This window comes from Mustela lutreola, chromosome 2, assembly GCF_030435805.1.
Source record: "Mustela lutreola isolate mMusLut2 chromosome 2, mMusLut2.pri, whole genome shotgun sequence".
Classification (NCBI taxonomy): Eukaryota; Metazoa; Chordata; class Mammalia; order Carnivora; family Mustelidae; genus Mustela; species Mustela lutreola.
In genome coordinates, this window is record NC_081291.1 from 53,474,509 (window position 1) to 53,494,605 (window position 20,097).

Genomic DNA, 20,097 nt, shown 5'->3' on the forward strand with positions numbered 1-20,097 from the left:
CCCACACACCCTCATTTTCCAGATGGGGAAAACGGAGGCCAGAAATGAGTAACCTGCTGGAGCTTCCCCAGCCACCCTGAGGCAAGGCCAGGCCCAGACGGTCACTCACACTCCCTCAGCCCTCGCCCCACCTGCTCTGGCTGGGCCCAGAACCGGGCTGCCCTCGGGGGAGAGCATCCGGAAGAGAACCATCCTACTATTCACTGTCCCGGGGGGGCTTGTTCATATGTAACTTTAGCCCTCCTCTCCTCATTGGCCCATTCTCATGGGCTCTTCCGCAGCTTTCTTGAGACCACACTCTCCCCTCTGAGCCGCCATCACAGAAACATGCAGTGGGGTGACACTTTCAGCAGGCTCCCCACACATGCCTCTCTGGGAACTTTCCTATCCCAGTTCCCAGAGATCTGAGTCACAGTTTCCAGCCAAGAAAGGCAGGCTTCCACTGCCTGCCCGCCACCTGGAGCCGTGTCGTTGCTCAGGAAGCCCTGTCCGCGTCACTGCCCTGGCTCCAAACTGCGCGGTGGCAGGCCCCCTTCCCCAATGGAGCCACCCTGACAGCTCACAAATAAAACCCAACCCCGGACATGGGCGGATGCTGCCGAGCTGCCCACTGCTGTGTGGCCAACACAGTGCCTGGCACAGAACTCAGGAACCATCTAAGAGGAAGCTCAGGCCCCAGTGACCATCCAGGCCACACCATGCTGGCATAGGAAGGAGCTCGATGAATGGTCACCAGGTGCACAAAACACATGCTGACCTGCAGCCACGGGGCGGGGGCGGGAGGGGGCAAGCTGATAACCTCTGCTTCACCACCAACCCCAACCTTGAATTAAAGTTTAGGTCTGGGCCACCATGTCAGGAAAGCCAAAGCCACTATACCCAGGAGAGCTGTGAACTTATTCTACTGCTACTAGCTTTGTTTTCCAGCCAGGAATCACCCAAGATCTCAGGTTCTCAGTCCCAGAAAACACGTTCAACAGCCCCACAGCTCATCTGACAGGTCAGGGACCCTCTTGCTGGACTGGGCAGCTGGGCACACTTTATAGACGGATCGGGGAGACCCTGGCTAAAAGAGCCAGGTCTGGGGCGCCTGGGTGGCTCAGTGGGTTAAGCCGCTGCCTTCGGCTCAGGTCATGATCTCAGGGTCCTGGGATCGAGTCTTGCATCGGGCTCTCTGCTCAGCAGGGAGTCTGCTTCCTCCTCTCTCTCTGCCTGCCTCTCTGCCTACTTGCGATCTCTCTCTGTCAAATAAATAAATAAAATCTTTAAATAAAAAAAAAATACAAAAATAAAAAAAATAAAAGAGCCAGGTCACTCCGTCCAGCGGCACACTTCTCACACAGCAAATATGACCAGAAGCAACCAGAAGACACTCAAAAATCACAGAAACCCATTCCAAAGCTTCAGACATAGCTTTTCTGGGCAGAGACAGTTCCAGGGGTTCTGGGGAGCTTCTTACCCAAGCCATGGGCTTAGAGGCTGAACTTCCCCGTGGAGTCCCACCCCCTACACACACACACACACATCAAGGGACTCTCTATAGCACTGGCCACAGCCAGAGGGCTCAGTTCCCTGATCCTAGAAACCAAGTCTCTGATACTTAAACCACATCTCCTGTGGTCCGAGTGCAGCCCCCTCTGCACACACCCACCTCCCGGACCGGACTGCGAGCTCCTTCCAGGCTGGACCTGTATCCTACATGCGTGTCTCTGTGTCTCCAGGGCTTTGCAAAGCCCCGGGGCACAGTCCACACTAGTAAGTTTGCAATCCGTGAGTGCAGGGAGAAGTCGGCCTGAGCTGCTATCAGAGTAAGCGGCCATCTGCTGCCACATTAGTAGCTGAAGTACTACAGTCACTTGATAACAGACTCATCAAGACTGAAACGGTCAGTGCCTCTAGCTTACTTGACCAGCTTCTATATCCTCCCCTTGCACACAGTAGGTGCCTACCAAGTTTTGTTAAATGAATGAATGAAACAAAGGAATTGAGATGTTAGCCTTGCTGGGATACCCAGGCACCAGCACCATCTGTCCCAACGACAGACTGGATCAGAGACAGGCACTGGGCAGTGCTGGCCGGGCTGAAGAACAGCTGGGGCAGGCACGGGTGCTGTCGTGTGCGGTGGGGTGCTGCAGGGAAGCCGTGGCACGCTCAGCAGCAGAGTCTCCAGCTGCACCCAGCATCTCCTCAGGACATGGCACCTGCCTCGTTCACTGCCCATCAGTTTTCAGCAAACACCAACCGGGGACGTATTGGGCCACAGGCCCCAGAGGTTCACAGAGAAACACCATGGCTTGTGCAGGAATTCCAAACCTTGATGCAAAGGATTTCCCCAGGAGCCCCAATTTTTAAATACTGTTTTTTTTTTTAACCAAGCAAACTGTGTTTATTAAGTAATAATTAATTTCCTTATTTTCCTTTAATAAAAAACAACCCTATCTGCCAATGACAGATTTCTCACCAGCAGGAGCTAAGAACCGCTTTAACCACTGACTGTAGAGGATTCCAACCCAAAGTAAAGGAACCTGACGTTTAACTTTGTCTGTGTGACGTTATAATAGGTAAATGCAGGATTTTCCTTGATCCTCCTAGAAACAGGATTCCCGAGGAAGACTGTTGAAAACCTGAACCGACCCTGCAGCCCCAGAGATGTTAAACGTCTTGTCCAAGACTATCAGTCCTGGGAGGTCAGGCCCAGACAGGTCTCAGTGGGAATTAAACACAAGGCAGCATTTGGTAAAAGGATCCGTGCTGCTGCCATTCTTCTTTCTAAGCACAGAACCGAGGGTAAGCACCACCTCTCCTGCCACCTCCCTCCTGGCCCTCCATCCTGCACGCTCCGCCTGGTCAGCCACCAACGGGAATCCTATGGCCAGAGGCATACCTGCTGCCGCTCCACTGGGGTCAGCGTGGGCGAGATGCCAGCCGGCCTGCTGGTGTCCATGCTGTTCTTGGTCAGAGCAAGGGGCTGCTCCATGCTGAGGCTGGGGAGGGACGTGTACAGGTGGTTGCCGTGCAGGCTCATGGTGGGGGCCACGGCACGCTCGATGGGGCTACGGCTCCGTTCCCGGGGGTCTTTTCGGCAGTCTCCATTGGCAGTCTTGTTCCTGAAAGACAGGAGACAGCACTCAGATGGGAATACCTGGCATCCCCTGAATGGCGAATGGGATGCCAGCCCTGTGCCAGGCGCTACAAGCTCATTATTTCATTGAATTCTGCTCCATGCTGGGGATAAATATTTATCATCATTTCCATTTCCTGAGGCTCAGGTCAAACATCTCCCCAGGAAGCTGAGGAGCCCCAACACTAAACTAGGGTCTGAAGTTGGCTCTGCAGGGCCATCCAAATGAAGGTGGTACCCCTCTGCTCAGCATGCCGCCCCGCGCATGGCTGTGCCTATCAGAGCCCTTGTATGAGAAACTCTACGTGCTAAGAGCCTGGAGAACCAGCCTATGCGCCTGATGCCAGCTTGGTTAGATAAGGATCTGCCATTCAAAAGGATGAAGAGGATGACGACGCAGTCACCAGACACCTCCTACAGGGTGGATCCTGTTCTGGGCCTCCAGCAGCATGAGCTCTCCAGGTCCTCCCAACAGCACCAAGGAGACGCCACAGCGTTCTCCTCTCCAGAGGACAGAACCAAGACTGGGGGGCAGGGGCATGTGGCTGGTAAGGGGTGGTGTCTGCCGTGGCTCCCTGTGTGCAGCTCTACCGTCTGGAACACACCAGCCACAGCAGTTGGCTTCAGAAGAGTCCCAGAGACCTCGGCCACACGTGTAGCACCCAGCAGGTGCCGTGTGAACATGGACGGGCTGCCGACACCAACCCTCCTCACAATCTGAGCGACTGTGGCTCAAGGCAGCATCCTGTGCAGCATCTGTCAGACAATGACTGGCCAGGCACAGCTGATCAAAGCCCAGGAACACCGGGTCGGCCCAGCTCCCTCCTGCCCCGTTCTGCAGGGGTTCTTTCTGCCTCTGGTCTCAGCCCCTGCCATCTACCATGTTCTCAGCTGCTGGCACAATCTTATTCTCAGAACAAATGAGAAGTCTTTTAACTAGAAATGTGGCAGATAAAAATTTCAGTGACTTTTCTTTAAGGAATGCAAATTATTCTCAGAGTCCACAAGCAACCATCCTCTTGCCTCAGTGCACAATGTTTTATAGCAGAGAAGCCTAGGCTCATACACTAAGAAAACCAAAGAAAGCAAAAGTCATAGCCTGCCTCAGAAAAGACGTCAGTTGGAATTTTATACACACGGGCAGGTGCCTGTGTGTGACAGGCATGCCTTCTTCTGTCATAGGCTCATGTGCATTTGTAGGAAATAAGACAGAGCGATCCCATGTGCCCTTTGCCCTGTTCCCCCCGATGGTGACATCTTGGACAATTACATAGAGTGTCACAGCACACCCAAGCTCCAGACACTCAGACAACTGGCCAGCCTGATTCACATGCCCCACATTACTTGAATATCTCCAGCATGACCTCTTTTATAAAGCAGATCAACCCACATCCCACCCTGAGTTACAAATCTCAGTAGCTCAGCACCCCTTCAAGGCCTTTCCCACTCTGGTCCCGACCACTTTTCTATTGTCATGCCCCCAACCATGGTACCCTGCAGTTACAACCATCTTCCTGCCATTCCTCAAGTAAGATGTGCCACTTTCGGCCTCTAACTGTGTGACCCCCGACACACAAATACACCACTCACTGCTGACCGTGCCTGCTGACCTGCCTTAGCTGCTCTGTTCTCAATCCCTAAGTGCCCCATGCATACCTTTCATAAAAAACCTATCACACCATTAGCAATGTCTTCATCTATGCACTGCCCCCCAACCTCCCTGGGGGCTTCTGCGGACACACCAAGCCCTGTTGCACTTTGTGGTACCTTCCCCACCCAGCATGCTGCCCTGTGCGGCAGGCCCACAGCGAGCATGAGTGAACACAGAGAAGCAGCACGCAGGTGACCGGGAAGGAAAGGCAGGCACTGTGGTAATGGAACCAAGGACTAGCAGAATCGGGAAGTGAGGTCTGAGGAGCCAGCTACAGGGGTGTTGACACCCTATGGACGTGGGACAAGCTTGGATCAATATGCCCATGGGGGCGAAGCAGAAAGAGTACAAGACGTGGCGAGCTCCGTGAGCCCCAAGCTTTGGTCCTGCACATCATCTCTCGGGCAAGCCAGGGAGCCCAGCGTCCTCATCTACCTGTGGTCACAGCAGAATATCCCTCCAAGGGGTTTCAGCAAGGACTGAACAGAAGACAGACACCAACAATCATGCTAGCCCAGTGCAAGTGAGCAGGGGATACAGTGGGACCACATCAGCTCTAAGGTAGGGTAATTCACTGCAGAAGGCACAGTGTTTAATTTATGGGTGGTTTTTCTCCCTCTTACCCTCTGGTTGACTATACAGAATGACTTAAAAGCAATTAGAGAGTACACTGTCAGCCTATTAAGACGGTCATGCAAGAGTATGTCCTGGTCACACAGTTTAATGCTACACTGCACACACGCCCCTGGCAACCCCAGCCATTTTCTTTTCTTTTCTTTTTTTTTAAAGATTTCATTTGTTTATTTGACAGAGATCACAAGTAGACAGAGAGGGAGGCAGAGAGAGAGAGAGGGAAGCAGGCTCCCTGCTGAGCAGAGAGCCCGATGCGGGCCTCGATCCCAGGACGCTGAGATCATGACCTGAGCCGAAGGCAGCGGCTTAACCCACTGAGCCACCCAGGCGCCCGACCGCAGCCATTTTCAAAGACCTACAGCACCGAACAAATACAAAAAACCTTAATTTTGAAACCGGCCCGTTCGTCATCCCATCTTCCTCTGACGATTCAGAAGACACGACAGGCCTTCCCAGGGAGGGCCACAGGGGCTGCGGAAGCACGTAGTTGGGATCAGGCAGTCCCGCTGAGGAAGTCCCCGCAGCCAGCCCACCAGCCTGTCCCACTCGGGATCGACAGGACTTTCTCCAGACGGGTGTTTGTTGCTAAATATACATTTTCTCAGACTAGGAAAAGACGACATCATCACAATACTCATCCTCAGTATCAGGTTTTCTTCTCAATCTGGATAAAATACAATATTTGACGGATCCATAAACTGCTTCCTTGACACAATCTTCTCCCTGCTCCCCACCCACCAAAACGACGTTCCTGGAGGCCACTGAATGAACAGCAGGCACTCAGGGCACGGACCGGTGGGCTTCTTAGTCCCAATCCACCTCTGTCCGATTCAGACTCCCAGCTTCTCAAGCAATGTTAACCGAGCCCCTATTCTGTGAAGGCTATAGAAAGGAAGACACGGCCTCGCCTTCTTGCAGGTTGGTGAGCCGGCAGGCCAAGCGTGGGCTCCCAAGGGGCAGCTACAGCCCCGCAGTGCCAGCAGGGCCCCAGGTCCGGAGGGGAGGCAGAATGCTGGAGAGTCAGAGGGCAGAGCCGCCCAGGGCTGACAGCAAGGAGCAGTTTCAAGCTCAGGCAGCACCTATCTCCATCCAATGTCAAAGTCACCAGTGCGGACAGAGGGCAGCCCGCATCCCCCAAATCCGACATCCGGGGCCCTTCAGTGTCAGCCAAGTACAGTGACAGGTATCAACCCGTCAAGCCTCGGGATGGCCAGATGACGAGGCCTGGGGAATAATAAGCCACATCCCAGGGGAGAAGGACGCCCCAAGACAGCAGGGAACGGTCGAAAGGCATCCAGCTAACAGGGCAGACAGCAAGACAGGCCAGGGCCATACCCACAACCTGCACCCCCAAAGACCTGCTCTGCACTCATCCTGCCCCCAGGATTGAGAGAAGAGAACTTTGGGGAGGCTAACCCAAAAAACAGTCAACTGCAAGCATGACGCAGTAGGGCATCACGGATCAGGCAAAACACTGACAAACACAAAGAGAAAATGTCTGAAGAACTTGGTGTTCAATTTTAGCAAAATTATACATTACTCACATTTCCAGCTCATTTTCCTGGTTCCCAGAGCTTAAAGACCGACATTGTTTTCCACGTTTCCCCCCTCCTCCAGTGAATCATAGCCCAGGCTCCCCAGCTTCCCAGAGAATCATGTGCTCTCACTGACAGCAGACAGACCACACGCTTTCCGCCCAGGAGATCCAAGTCGCCCCCGTTCTAGTTAAAGGCAAAGTCTGCTTATGAAAAACCAACTGCAGGCCCGGCCCAGAGGCCTCCCAGGTGCCTCGCCGCCACCGAGGCCAGGCAGCTGACTCTACAGCACGCCGGCCTCTCGCTGGGAACATGCACTCCCCCTGGGGCAGCACCCCACTGCCAATGTTCAAGGAGAGGAAGCAGAAAGGGGGACAAATGTGGGGAGGTGGTAAAAGGGAAGATGTCTATTCCGCGTTCTTCCAGGACCAAGTGTTCCAGGGAATGGACAGCGTATGCCCCTCTGCCCTCTCTGAGTTGAGAAGCCAAGTGTCCACTGGGTCTGGGGAAAAGTGCAGTGAGATGGCAAAAGAATCCCTCCACCACACGCAGAAAGGGCGTTGTGTGCATCTGTGTTCTCATTAGAATGAGGTTTTCCTGCCCTTAGACAAACAGGAGCTCGAAGTTGAAACCAAACCCTTGGAAAGGATCACTTGACATTCTGGGGCCTTAGCTGAATTCCATGAACTACTGACAGCTATTAAATAAACCAACATGAGCCTGAATTCTTCTAGCAGGGGAGAGGCAATGGGTAGAAGACATTTTAGTTGGTGCTTTCAAGGGCATATTCTGGGCCCCAGGGGGCCGCCGTGGCTGCGGGTCTCTCAGCCCAGGTGAATGAGGCAGGGCCTAGCCAGCCCCTGCAGGAGCAAACCAAAGGCCTGCCATGGCCTCCTCCATGGGGCACGACAACAGAGGTTCAAAGCAGAAAGGAGCCCGAGCAGTGGTGAGGCCCTGGGGAGCAGGGGCCATGAGAGGAGGGTCACAGCCAAGACACAGCCCTCCCCCCAGTGCAGCCCCTCCGCTTCCATTTCACTTCTTCCTGGAGCAGTTGCCCTCTGGGAAACCTACAGGACAGACAGACCTACAGTAACAGACCTTTATGGCCCAGCACCAACAATAATAAAGTCAGGGGGCACCTGGGTGGCTCAGTCGGTTAAGCGTCTGCCTTCAGCTCAGGTCATGATCCCAGGATCCTGGGATTGAGCCCCACATCAGGCTCCTTGCTCAGCAGGAGCTCACCTGCACAAGTGCACACCCATGCTCTCTCTCAAAGAAAATCTTCAGTAAAAACAACAATAAAGTCAGGAAAGCATCTTCAATTTTAAAAAGCTTCCTCAGACAACATACTTAATGCCACTGAAGGGTACACTTAAGAATGGCTACAGTGATGTCTGGTTGGCTCAGACAGTAGAGTGTGTGACTCTTTATCTCAGGGTATTGAGTTCGAGGCCATCGGGTGTAGAGATTATTAAAAAAACAAAATAAACTTTATTTTAAAACGGCTAGAATGGTACATGGTATGATAAATACGCTTCACCAGGATTAAAAATAATAATGATTTTTTTTTTAAAGCCAAAAGCATCGAACAGCCATTACTTACTGAGTTCCTCGTGTTTATGACGGGGTGGGTGGTGCTGCCCCAGTTTCACAAAAAAGAGGAGCAAGATGCTGAAGATAAACACTTAGCCAAGAATGGAGGGAGAGGCAGGGCATCAGCCAGACATACCAACCGCTCCTCCATCGTCCCCCCAGGCCCTTGTAAGAGTCCTTCTCTACTGCCTGCTCTGCCCAAGCTTCTAGGAGGCCTTCCCTGGCCTCCGGACTGCACGGATAGAGGGAACAGTGGACACGCATGAGGGGACCAGCCCTCCACTGTGTCGCCTTGCCTTGCAGTCAGCCAGCTCCAAGGACACTGGCGAGGGCCCTGCACCCCTCGTGCTCTGCCCTCTCCCCAGAGGCCTGCGCAGGGCCAGGCACATCATGGACGTTTCCCTCTTCAGTGAACAAGGGAATTACTGAAGTACCTACGTTATGCGTGCCTCCAGCGAAGAGCATCTGTGGTGAATGAAAGAGGGATTAAGGAAATTTCAGCGGCAATTCCCAGCAAGAGAAACGTTCTGAGCAAGCAGAATTTAGGGAGCTTTTAAATACTGAGAGTAAACAGTAATGAAATGTCTTCTCCCTGTAACTACTTTCCCCAATTTTTGTCCTCCTGCCCCCCAACTGTCTCCTAGGCCGTCACACACCACCCCCACTTTCTCCTAGTGAGCAGGGTAATATTCACAGCTTCCTGACAAGCAAGAGGGCATTGGATGTGTCCCCAAGACACTCTGTCAAGCCTGTCACTCCTTGGTACCAACTACAGACTGGAAGCAGAGGGGTCGTGACACCACCAGGACGCTGTGGGGCAGAGGGAAGGCAGAGGTCCCCTCCTGGATTCAGGATGATGAGCTGTGTGTCACAGGCAGGAAAAGCTGGGAAATACTGGCATTCAGTGTCCCAAAGACACAGAATAATCTGGGACCTCTGCTTCAATCACAAGCACGTTCTGCTTGGCAGCAGAAAGGAGACAGAGACTGACTTTGACTTTAACTGTGGGGAGACACTGTGTTGCAAATGAAATTATCATTGCTTAACAATCAAGACAAAAGCCAGAGCCCTACCACCATCCAAGGTCCAATCTGCGTGGGAAGGGCCCCGCAGTTGGTGAATTACACTGTTGCCACATCTATCCACCCACATAACCGTCTTCCCTGTGAGCTCCCCACAAAGGTAGCATCCCTCTTCTGCTAGTTCAGCTTTCAGAAAGCACACTGTAGGACGTGTGTGCCCTACAGTTCCAGTGAGGAGCGTATACCACTGGCATGTTGCCCTTAGAAAGTAGTGTCCAAAAATATAATGCGTTTAAAGCCAGGGAATCCCTCTATTTACCTTGATTATCTTTATTATCGTGAACTATCACTTATTGAGTGCTACATGCCAGATCATAGTCTAGCCCTTATTGTTGTTACTAAACCCTCACTACAATGTAAAGTATCATCCCCATTTTATAGAGGAGTAAACTGAGGTTCAGAAAGGTTAGGCAGTTCTTCTAAAGTTGCAAAACCAATACAGTACGAGGATTCTAATTTCTACGTGACTGGCTCCAAAGCCTTTCCTTTGCACCTTTCCCTCTCAAGAGAGGGGGAGCACAGCAGGGAAAACGACAACGACCTATGTACCCACCCCCCAGGACTGACAAATGAAATCACATACGGTATGCGCTTCTGACATTTTCTTTCCTCTTATGGGAAATGCTGGCAGCAGTCGATGCAGCAGAACATGGGAGACACGGCTGAAGGCCTTCCTTCGTGCTCCCCGGCCCCAGCTCATTCCCCTTCTTCAGCCCTAAATGCACCGCTGTCCTGTATTTGGGGCGTCTTCCGATCTGTGCTTAAGAACTCTCACCACAGAGGAGTCTGTCTGTAAGTACTATGTAGCCAGCCCATTCTAAATCTACATTACGGTCTCATACTGCACGTACTGCCTCACAACCATATGCTCTCCTCCTTGCGTGGTTTTGGGGCTCTATCCGTGCCCTGACCTACAGATCCAGCCGTGCGCCTGCTGTGTGGGACAACTTCACATCTCCACAGGAAGTCACCATCATGTATTTACCCGTCTCTCTACCACCAGGCACCCCGATCATCTCCCTGGTTTGCCTCGTTATAAAAAACCCATGGTGCTTCTGTCCTTGTACATCTCTGCCCGGGAACAGGGTTTCTGAGTACCACTCAGGTAGATGTCTAGAAGCACACCACTGGCTGCCGAGCTCACCACCTTCCAGACTTCAACAGATGCTGCCAAACCCATCATGACATAGCTGTCCGCTCTGCCCGGCCTCGGCCAGCGATGCGTCACCGGCCCTGGCCACGTGCATCTTCCACGATGTCCGGCTTCGATAGCCTGTGGATTTCTGCTATTTTTGTGGTGCATAGTCATTCCTCCTTGATGTTTTAACTTGCATTTCTCCAGTTACCAGCGGAGTTGAACATATTTTCATACATCTCTTGGTCATTCATTTTCCCATTATAAATTGCTTTTCATTTGTTATGGGTTGAATTGTGTTTTCCCCCAAAAGATGTTGAAGTCCTAGCCCCCAGGAACTATAAATGTGATTTCATGTGGAGTCTTTGCAGATAATCCAGTTAAGATGAGGTCATGAGGAGCGCCTGGGTGGCTCAGTGGGTTAAAACCTCTGCCTTCAGCTCAGGTCATGATCTCAGGGTCCTGGGATCAAGCCCCAGGTCAGGCTCTCTGCTCAGTGGGGAGTCTGCTCCACCTCTCCCTCTGCCTGACTCTCTGCCTGCTTGTGATGTCTGTCAAATAAATTAAAAAAAAAAAAAAAAAAAAAAAAAAAGGATGAGGTCCTGAGGGTGGACCCTAATCCAATAGGACTGGTGTCTTTATAAAACGTGGGAAATTTGAATACAAGCGCAGACAGGAAACGATGTGAAGACGCAGGGAGAATGCCACCTACAAGCCAAGAATGCCTGAGGCTACCAGAAGTTAGGAGAGAGGCAAGAACAGATGGACACTCAAAGCCCTCAAGAAGGAACCGCCCTGCTGACACCCTGATCTGGGCCGTCTAGCCTCCAGGACTGGGTGACAATCTACTTCTCCTGAGCCCTCAGCTCCACAGCACTTTGTCACAGCGCTCCTGGGGGAACCGGTACAACTTCCATGGCTTTTCCGCACCACTGCTTTATACTTCTTTAGCTATTCTCCACAATCATGTTTTTTTCCTGCTTTATCTGTAATTAACATACCCCATCCCCCTGCAGATGCATGAATGTCTTAAAGCTTCATTTTCAAAGAGGCTCCCAAGATCCACTGGACCTTGTCATCCATGCCTGTCAATAGGAGGGATATTTAATAAAAGTGCCAAGAAATGACAACACAAGTTGACATAGTATGTGTGAGGCCAGGCGTGCCAGGGGAAGCTGGAGGGTTAAGCTATCCCCTGACTTCACTTCCAAGAGCAATTCAGGAAGTCAGGAAAAGGCATCCCCAGCTGCCCCCACATACAAGATGGAAGAAGCCTATCAGCCAAGTTATAATCCAAAACCTTTTGGCTCAGTAACATTTTGGACAAATGATGGGATGAATGACCCACCAGATCTTTCCAACATGCTGCACTGATAGGCTCAGCGACAACCAATCCCTCCAGCCCACAGGCCAACTGTGGGTATGGTCCTCCTTCCCGCATCAGTGCTGTGCAAGCCGTCTGGGGTGCCCATCATCATGCCCTTGGAACACGGAAGGAACAGGAGCTGAGAGGTGGCGTGATCACCGAAGGTCACCAGGTGGGTAGGTGGTGGGGCAGGGACTCAAACCAGACCAACCCCTTCCTCTTCTGCCAAAATGGCCTGCAGGGGCTTGAGAAACAGCCCCTTCCTCTAGAGCAGGGAGTGGGGGTGAGATCACAAATAGTGTGGAGTGTAAGAGGAAGTTTGTATCTAAGTGACAATTCCACCGTTAAGGACTCGGACTATCTCTATAATTGAGTCAAGGGTTTCCAGTCAAAGCCTTCCCAAGAGTGAGAGCCACTAAATTAGTAAAAGGACATCTCTGCATACTGTCCAGGCTTCAAGATTCTTCAGACTTCCCTCCATTCCTCCCGAGATCAGCCCTCATGAGCATTCTGGGAACTCCTGCAAGAGACTGGAAGGAACTCCAGCGGGTAGCAAGTCCCTCCTTGAACACAATTACTCTGCAGATCTCACAAGAGACCCTGGGGAACCCAGAAAACCTGATTGACATCACCAGAGTCATAGGGTTGCACATACCCAGCACAACCACTTAAGTAAAGCTTCTAGAGAAAACCCAAATGTGAGCCTTAAGAGAATACATTTCTTAATGATTTTGGTTAGAAACCTCTCTAAACCATCCTATAATCTCCTTCCGTTCTTGGTGATTTGGGATCTTCAGCATAAACATGGCTCTCGGAGGCAAAGGAGCAGGCCTCTGTGACAGGCCCGGCCCGAGTTCTCTCAGATGGCTCGGCCGCTTGAATTCTTGGGTCAGCGACTAGAGTCACTCCTGGAGAAGCCACTGCCCGTGCTGGTCACCCTGCTCCTCATGGTGGGCCAAGAAGCCGGGCAACTAGGTATGATAGAGCAGTGTGAAAAGGATGAGTAGATAGGCCCTGAGCGAGTTCAGGGCTGGACAGGGTGCCCTTCCCCGTCTCCCACTCCAGTGTTCACAGAGCTGACCTGCTGCACAAAGGAAGAGCTTTCCAGAGCTGTCACCCTAGGAGGTGAGACGCCCAGCGATGCTGGCGGGCAGGGCAGAATTGCCACAGATAGGAGACTCAAGCCATGGTTCCAAATAGCTCAACCCCATGCAAATAAGGCATTGGTTTTCTTCGACGAGAAATATCTGTACATGTTTCCCACCATTAGCAGAGACACAAGGAAAAACCCGAGAACATGACATGTAGAGCATCTCATTCAACCCTCCCCACGCCCACCGCCCCCATTGGCGATGATTGCCACTAAGACAGTGGGCCCCTACCTGAGGGCCGGGGACGCCAGAGTCCTCGTGCACGGCAAGCCCTGCTCGCCCCTCAGATGAATCACATACCCCACATGTGTACCCTCTTGCACTTTTCATGAGAATGGATGTGTGGCTGAGATTCACGAATTAATTTAAAATTCCTACTGCTAATAAATTGGTAGGAGCTTTGGACATTATGTATTCTCTCAATGAATGATGCTTAAAAAATACAACCACTTTCATATTTTTGGCATCAAACAGAGTCCTTGTACCAGAGATGGGATGGAAAACATAATGTCTCCCCTTCTGTAACTGAGCTACAATGTCTGAGGTCGACAAAAGCCTCGAAAAGATCATCTACCTCCTTCCACAACAAAGAGGAATCAATATGGTGCTATTTTGCTCTGCTGGCCTAATTTGGGGAATGCTTGGGTCAGCTGGGGCCAGGTGAGGAGAAAAAGGGGGAGCAAGGGACCTGACCACCAAGACTGTCCAGTGTCAGCACTGGCTTTGCTGGGGTCAACACAGAGGCACAGCTGCCCCTGCTGCTTCCCACCCCACTTTCCACACCCTCCGTCTGATTCTAAGATCCACAGGCAAGGCTTTCCTTGTGCTAGAAAAGTGGTATGCGACCCATGGCTTTATGTACCCTCCTCAGGAAGGCGGAGGATGGAAGCACCCCCTTTCTTAGCTATCCACTGGCCTAAGACCCAGAGAAGAAAGGTCCCTCTACACACACCTGGGGTGAAACACACTTGGGAAAATGACTTCCACTCACAGTGTACTTCTCAGAAGACTCCCCCTGTTGGTGTGTGGACCAGTGTCTGGCACACAATGACTAACTTCCGAATGAACCAACCAAAGAGCACACAGATTCTTAAGAAAAACCAGCACTTACTGGTCCAAACAAGGTAGAGGAGTTCACAAAGCTGGTGACCAGAGCAGCACCGGCACAGGGGGAACTGCCGAGCCCACTCCAGCCATCCTCAACTCCCCAACCCCGCTGCAGAAAGGAGTGGTCTGGAAATACGTTCCATCATTATTCCTCCTTCCATTCTTCTGGGCTGGTACCGAGCCATCCTTCATAACTCCATTCGAGTTCTTCAGAAGGCTCATTCTTAGTTTTTACTCTGCATTTTGCTACAAATCATTGGAGAATATTATAAAGCCATTTAGCAAAAAGACTGGATGTTTTGTCCTACTCAGAGGAAGAAAGCTTCACGGTAAGACGGCTGTGAATAAAGGAGAGGCGAGGAATCAGAGCATCCCAAAGACGAAGACGGCCATACTGCTGCTTTTTTAACAACCGAAGTACAGTTGGTGCACAATGTTGCACTGTCTCAGGTGTGCCGCAAAGTGATGCAATACATCTGCTACATTCGTCTCTACTCACCCCAAGTGTAACTACCAGCCGCCATCACACAACCCTATCAGAGCACCACTATGCTCCTTCCCTATGGCATGCCTTTCGCACCCTTGACTCATTCGTTCCATCACTGAGGGGTGGCTCCTTCTCAAACACTTCTGGAGATGGGCATTTACTCCCTCTTCGGGCATTTCACTCAACGACTAAAGAGCTTCAGTGAAATGTTCTTCCTCACAATGAATGAAATCTGCTTTCCAGCATGATTCTTTGGACAAAGGTCCAAACCTCTGGAAAGCCTTTCGAAAGACTCAATGAAGTCTCTTTCCTCTTCTAGCTCCTGGAAAACTACTATGTCAGCCCTGCCACGGACAGATTCCTCTTCACCAGAGAATTGCTCTCAACTGTGCTGGAACCCCCACCACCCTGACACCCACCCCACACGCCCTACAATGAACACTCCTTGGTGAGTATGGTGCCCAGAACTAAACATAATACTCCAGAGGTGACCTAACGCAGAGCACACAGGAAAAGAGAACTCCCCTCAATTTATGGTAGCATATTTCTGAGCCAAACATCAGGACATAAGGTCTAGTAAGAATGAAGGTCAACAGAATTGAACACTCCAGGAGGACTTCAACACTCCCAGTCATCTAGAACTACACTTTCAACAGCATTACCCAAGATGCACCTGGGTCATAGAGTAAGTGTGTGGTTTTCTTTTAACTCAGCTCTATGTGGGACCCCACCATGGCAAGGACAGAGGTGTGCCAGCCCTATCTGCATTACACATGCATACATGTCAGAGGTGCACGGGCCAATGTCCTTCCTGTGCTGCTGGGTTTGCCGCTGCCTCTCTTCCCCTATGGGCACCACACAGAGTCACCTTCCTGTACCTGATGCTGGTGGCAACCAGTTCCAAATGATTTCCTGACTTCTCGGTATGAGAGGATAACCTCTAATTCAGTACATGTATTCAGCACCAAACAAAATTTGGCCAGTTTTTCTCTCAACCCACCGGCCTGCCCTGACTGACATCAGAAACTTTTCGGCTAAATTACTAAGTTACTATATAACTAGACTAAAAAGTTTGAAAATAGAAGTAAAGTAAAGTGAGTAAATATTCATCTAATATAATGAGGGACCTACCAATATTCTTTAAAATGGTTGTAGCAAAGAATCTCGAAGAACTTTTTAAAAGATTTTATTTATTTATTTGTGAGAGAGAGAGAGAGAGAGAGAGAGAGAGAAAGCGCACAAGCAGGCAAAGTGGCAGGCAGAGGTGGAGAGAGAAGCAGGGTTCCCACCAAGCAAGGAGCCCGATGCAGGACTCGATCCCAGGACCCTGGGATCATGATCTGACCTGAGCCGAAGGCAGAGGCTCAACCCACTGAGCCACTCAGGTGTCCCTCGAAGAACTTTTATTGGAAAGTAAATTATGCAGGGCACTAATGCTAGGCATTTAGTGCATTAATTCCCTCTGAGCATCTAGATAGTCTAGGCTGTCTTTCGAAGCCTAGAGGGAAAGTTGGCTTTTTTTTTTTTCAACACAGATTACACGATAGGAACAAGATGTGAATTAATGATTATTTTAAGGACCTGCAGGTGCTTGGAAAAGGTTATTACAATTGATAGACAAATCACACATCAATTTCTATTCTTAAAGCAAAGTTCCCAAAGGACCTAAAAAAAAAAAAAATATATATATATATATATATATATATATATATATATATATGGCCTATTTCATTTTTCTCTGAGTTATAAAGTTGTATTTCCTTACAAATATTCTCATTTGCAAACCATGGAATTCAGAACTAATCAAACTGCCCACCTGGTTCTATTATAACATCCCTAACATCTAAGAGCCATCCCCTGGCTATTAAAATCATGTCTGTATCCCAAACCTGGAACCTGGAAAAGAAGAGGGAAAAGGAATCTCAGGGAACCTGGTGATTCTGTTCCATGTTGAGGTGGCATTTTCCCCAAACTCTTGAACCTCTTCCTAGAACACCTTTGGAGAATCTGGAAGACCACCATTCCCTAATACCCCAATGACACCACCCCTCTTCTCTCCTTGGGGAATCCTAAACCAAATGGTAATCATTAATCCTAACTACCCTTTAAATTGCAATTACCAACCCCCCCAAGAGTCATCATATTGTGACTCTCTAGTATTAGATACTAAATATCATATCCCCAGGGAACTGCTGCTATGGACGTCTGCTGTCCTCCAAACAATTTACCTCCACCTTACACACCTCTCATCCCAGCTGAGTATGGAACACATAACAGAATCACTATTGTTTATTCAAGCGAACTGAAGTTCATCAAGCATTCTTAGATTATTTTTTTACTGTGGTAAAATACACACAAAATTCACCATTTTAGTCATTTTTAAGTATGCCACTGAGTGGCATTAAGAATATTCACACTGTTGTGCAGCCATCACCACTATCCACCTCCAGAATGTTTTCATCTTCCCAAACAGAAACTCTGTCCCCATTAAACACGAACGCCCTGTTCCCCTCCCCGTTTGCCCAAACCACCATCCTACTTTCTCTATGAATCTGACTCATCACATAAATGGAAGCATACACGATCTGTCCTTTTGTGACCAACACACTTCACTTGGCAAATGTCTTCAAGGTTCATGCATGTTGCAGCGTGTGTCAGAACTGTCTGTGTTCCTTTTTAAAGGCTGAGTAATATTCCATTGTGTGCATATTCTGTTTATCTCTTCACCCAGTGATGGACATTTGGGTTGTTTCCACCTGTTGGCTATTGTGAATAATGCTGCTATGGACACGGGTGTGCAAATAACAGTGTGAGTCTCTGCTTTCAATTCTTTGGGGCACGTGCCAGTAAAGTGGACTTGCTGGGTCATATGCTAACTTATGCTACATTTTTAGTCCTTATAAGTTTCGACAAATCATCTACATGTTTGTCCCTCTCTACTAGAGAAAAATAAAAGGCTTCCAAAAGGATGGGTCTGGCCCATAACAATAAGGACAAGAATGGAAGGAAGCCTTGGTAACCACAGTCCAAGCAGTCCATAAGAGAAATGCTCATGAATAATGTAAATATCTGAAATAAAATTAAGTAAACAAAGAACATCCATCACCAAGCTCACTAAAATCAGCAAAGCCAGGCACACACAGGGACGGAAGTCAATGACGCTGTAACCACCAGTAAGCATTTTGGAGACTCACAAGATACAAATTTGTGGTTTTCATTTCTCACTATGGGCCTTTAAAAATTACTCCAAGTCATCCAAGGATGGCTAATGTTAATAATAGTAATAACTACCACTTGTAGAGCATTAGCGTACTGTTTTACAAAGTGTTTTGCACATATATTATCGTTAACAGATCTTCAGTCTGCAACTCCTCCGTGCTGCCCAGAAAATGTGTTTTTCCAATGATGGAGCTAAACCCCCAAGTGTCTGCCTGTGCAGACAGGTGAGGGCACCCGGACGCCCAGCTCTCCAGGAGGGAGTCCCCTCGCTCCATTTTAACCTGAGCTTTGATTCAGAGCAAGGAGGGGCGAGGAGGTCACTTTGTGGAGTGACCTGACAAGTTACTTACACAAAAGCCCTCATTTTCTATTAAATGGGAAGGATCTCTCCATCACTAATTGATCCAACCTACAGAGAGGGGACTCGAGTACAATTTCCACAGAGGGAAGTGGTCAAGTAGCTGAGGTCAAAACCTCCAGACTGCAATTGTGGCCATGGGCTTTTTATTTCCCTTGTAATTTTCTTGAAGAATATATGTTAACCCTTTTGGAGGCAATCCTGGCAGTTGAAGTGAGTAGGAAGCAAAAGTCCCCTGTACTCCCTAATCAGCAGCCCCTCAAACTACGCCCCATTATCCTGAGCAGTCCCACGACAGCCGGGCCTAGCAGGAACATGTCAGCCATCACCTGAAGCCCGGTTACTTCCACTCCATCAAGGCAACAATCATTAGTGTGCGTTCACCCCTCCAGCTCATATGTGTAATCGAGGGCCAGCACGGCAGCCCAGCACACGGCCCTCTCTCTGCACCCGGGCCCCTCGCCGAAGCCACTCGGGGGACATGGCTCTGATTGGGACAAGGTGCCATCTGGTGAGGGGAGAGGGCTGGGCAGGAAAATCACTGCTGTCCCTTCTGAGCAGAGTCAACTCTACCTCTCCCAGGACTCACTGCCTCATGGTTTAAATTAATTACAGCTGAAAATACAGGGTTGCCATCTGGTTTGAAAAAGCAAGGATAAGGGAATAAAATGAAAGGGTTTTTGGTACTAACCTCACTTTAATCATTGCCAAAGAGCATGAAGACAGCCCAGCGTCCTCCCACAAGAAAGCCTTGGGCCTCACAAACTTGGCAAGCAGGCCCAGGCACAAAAGTGGGTAGGCAGATCGCTTGTCAGAATAAGAGTCCCCATCGGCGAGGAGAGCTGCAAGGTGAGGGGGCCTGCCTGCCCCCACGCTGCAAGCCAAGCCTCCTGCGGGTCCTGGGGTAGGTTAGCAACTCCTGGGAGGGTTTATGTACACAGGGTGTCTTGCCAAAATGTTACATGCATCATTACAGTTCCATTCGGTGCGCAAATACATCTGCTGTCAGAATTATAGCATGCGATTTCCGCTTTCTTTGTTTCTCCATCTTCCATAACATAAGGCTTTTATAAAACTCTAAGGCTAAACAAAACACAGGAGGGGAAGGTTGATGGAGAAGGGAGCCAGCTCTGACGGAACCATGCGTGCAACTCTGCGGCCCCCTTGTATCTGGCCCCTCAGTGAAGGAATGTCAAAAATCCTCATTTTTCTTCCCATGCAGCCACAACTAGTCTCACTTGTGTTTTGTAGGAAGCAACTTCCTTCTCCTTTCCTCCCATCAGCAGGATCCTGGATGAGAGACTCTTCTCTGTTAGGACTCGGGCTATAGAGAACTACTGACCGTGGGCACTGGGAAGGCAAAGATACCACAGCAGTCCTTGCTTTGTCTCAATGGGCTTTTGGTGGGTACAGAAAACTGCCAAGTCTGCAACTTTCTCCATCAACCACCAGCGTCAGGTGGCCCATCAAGGGAGGGCATCAAGCCAGATTTTCAACCCAATTTAAATCTCCTGCCCACCACTGGAGTTTTTTTTTTTTTTTTTTCCAACCCAGGTGAGTTTTACAAATGAAACCTGGATAAACCTGAGTCCAGCTGTTTTCAGAAAGGAATCCCCACTGAGGCACAGTGGTGTTGAATGGAATAAACTCTAAATAGTA

At 49.9% G+C, this 20,097-nt stretch overlaps 1 protein-coding gene across 5 annotated transcripts in view; it reads right to left on the reverse strand.

Moving 5' to 3' along the window:
• VGLL4 (vestigial like family member 4) overlaps positions 1 to 20,097 on the reverse strand; it is a 153,564-nt gene that overhangs the window by 3,806 nt on the left and 129,661 nt on the right. For 4 of the 5 annotated variants that reach the window (XM_059161755.1, XM_059161756.1, XM_059161757.1 and 1 more), the window contains one exon: positions 2,885 to 3,107. In XM_059161755.1, the coding sequence (XP_059017738.1) occupies positions 2,885 to 3,107 (223 nt within the window). Of the gene's footprint in view, positions 1 to 2,884; positions 3,108 to 6,949; positions 7,072 to 20,097 lie in introns of those variants that run through there. The other variant, XM_059161758.1, reaches the window with a different exon arrangement.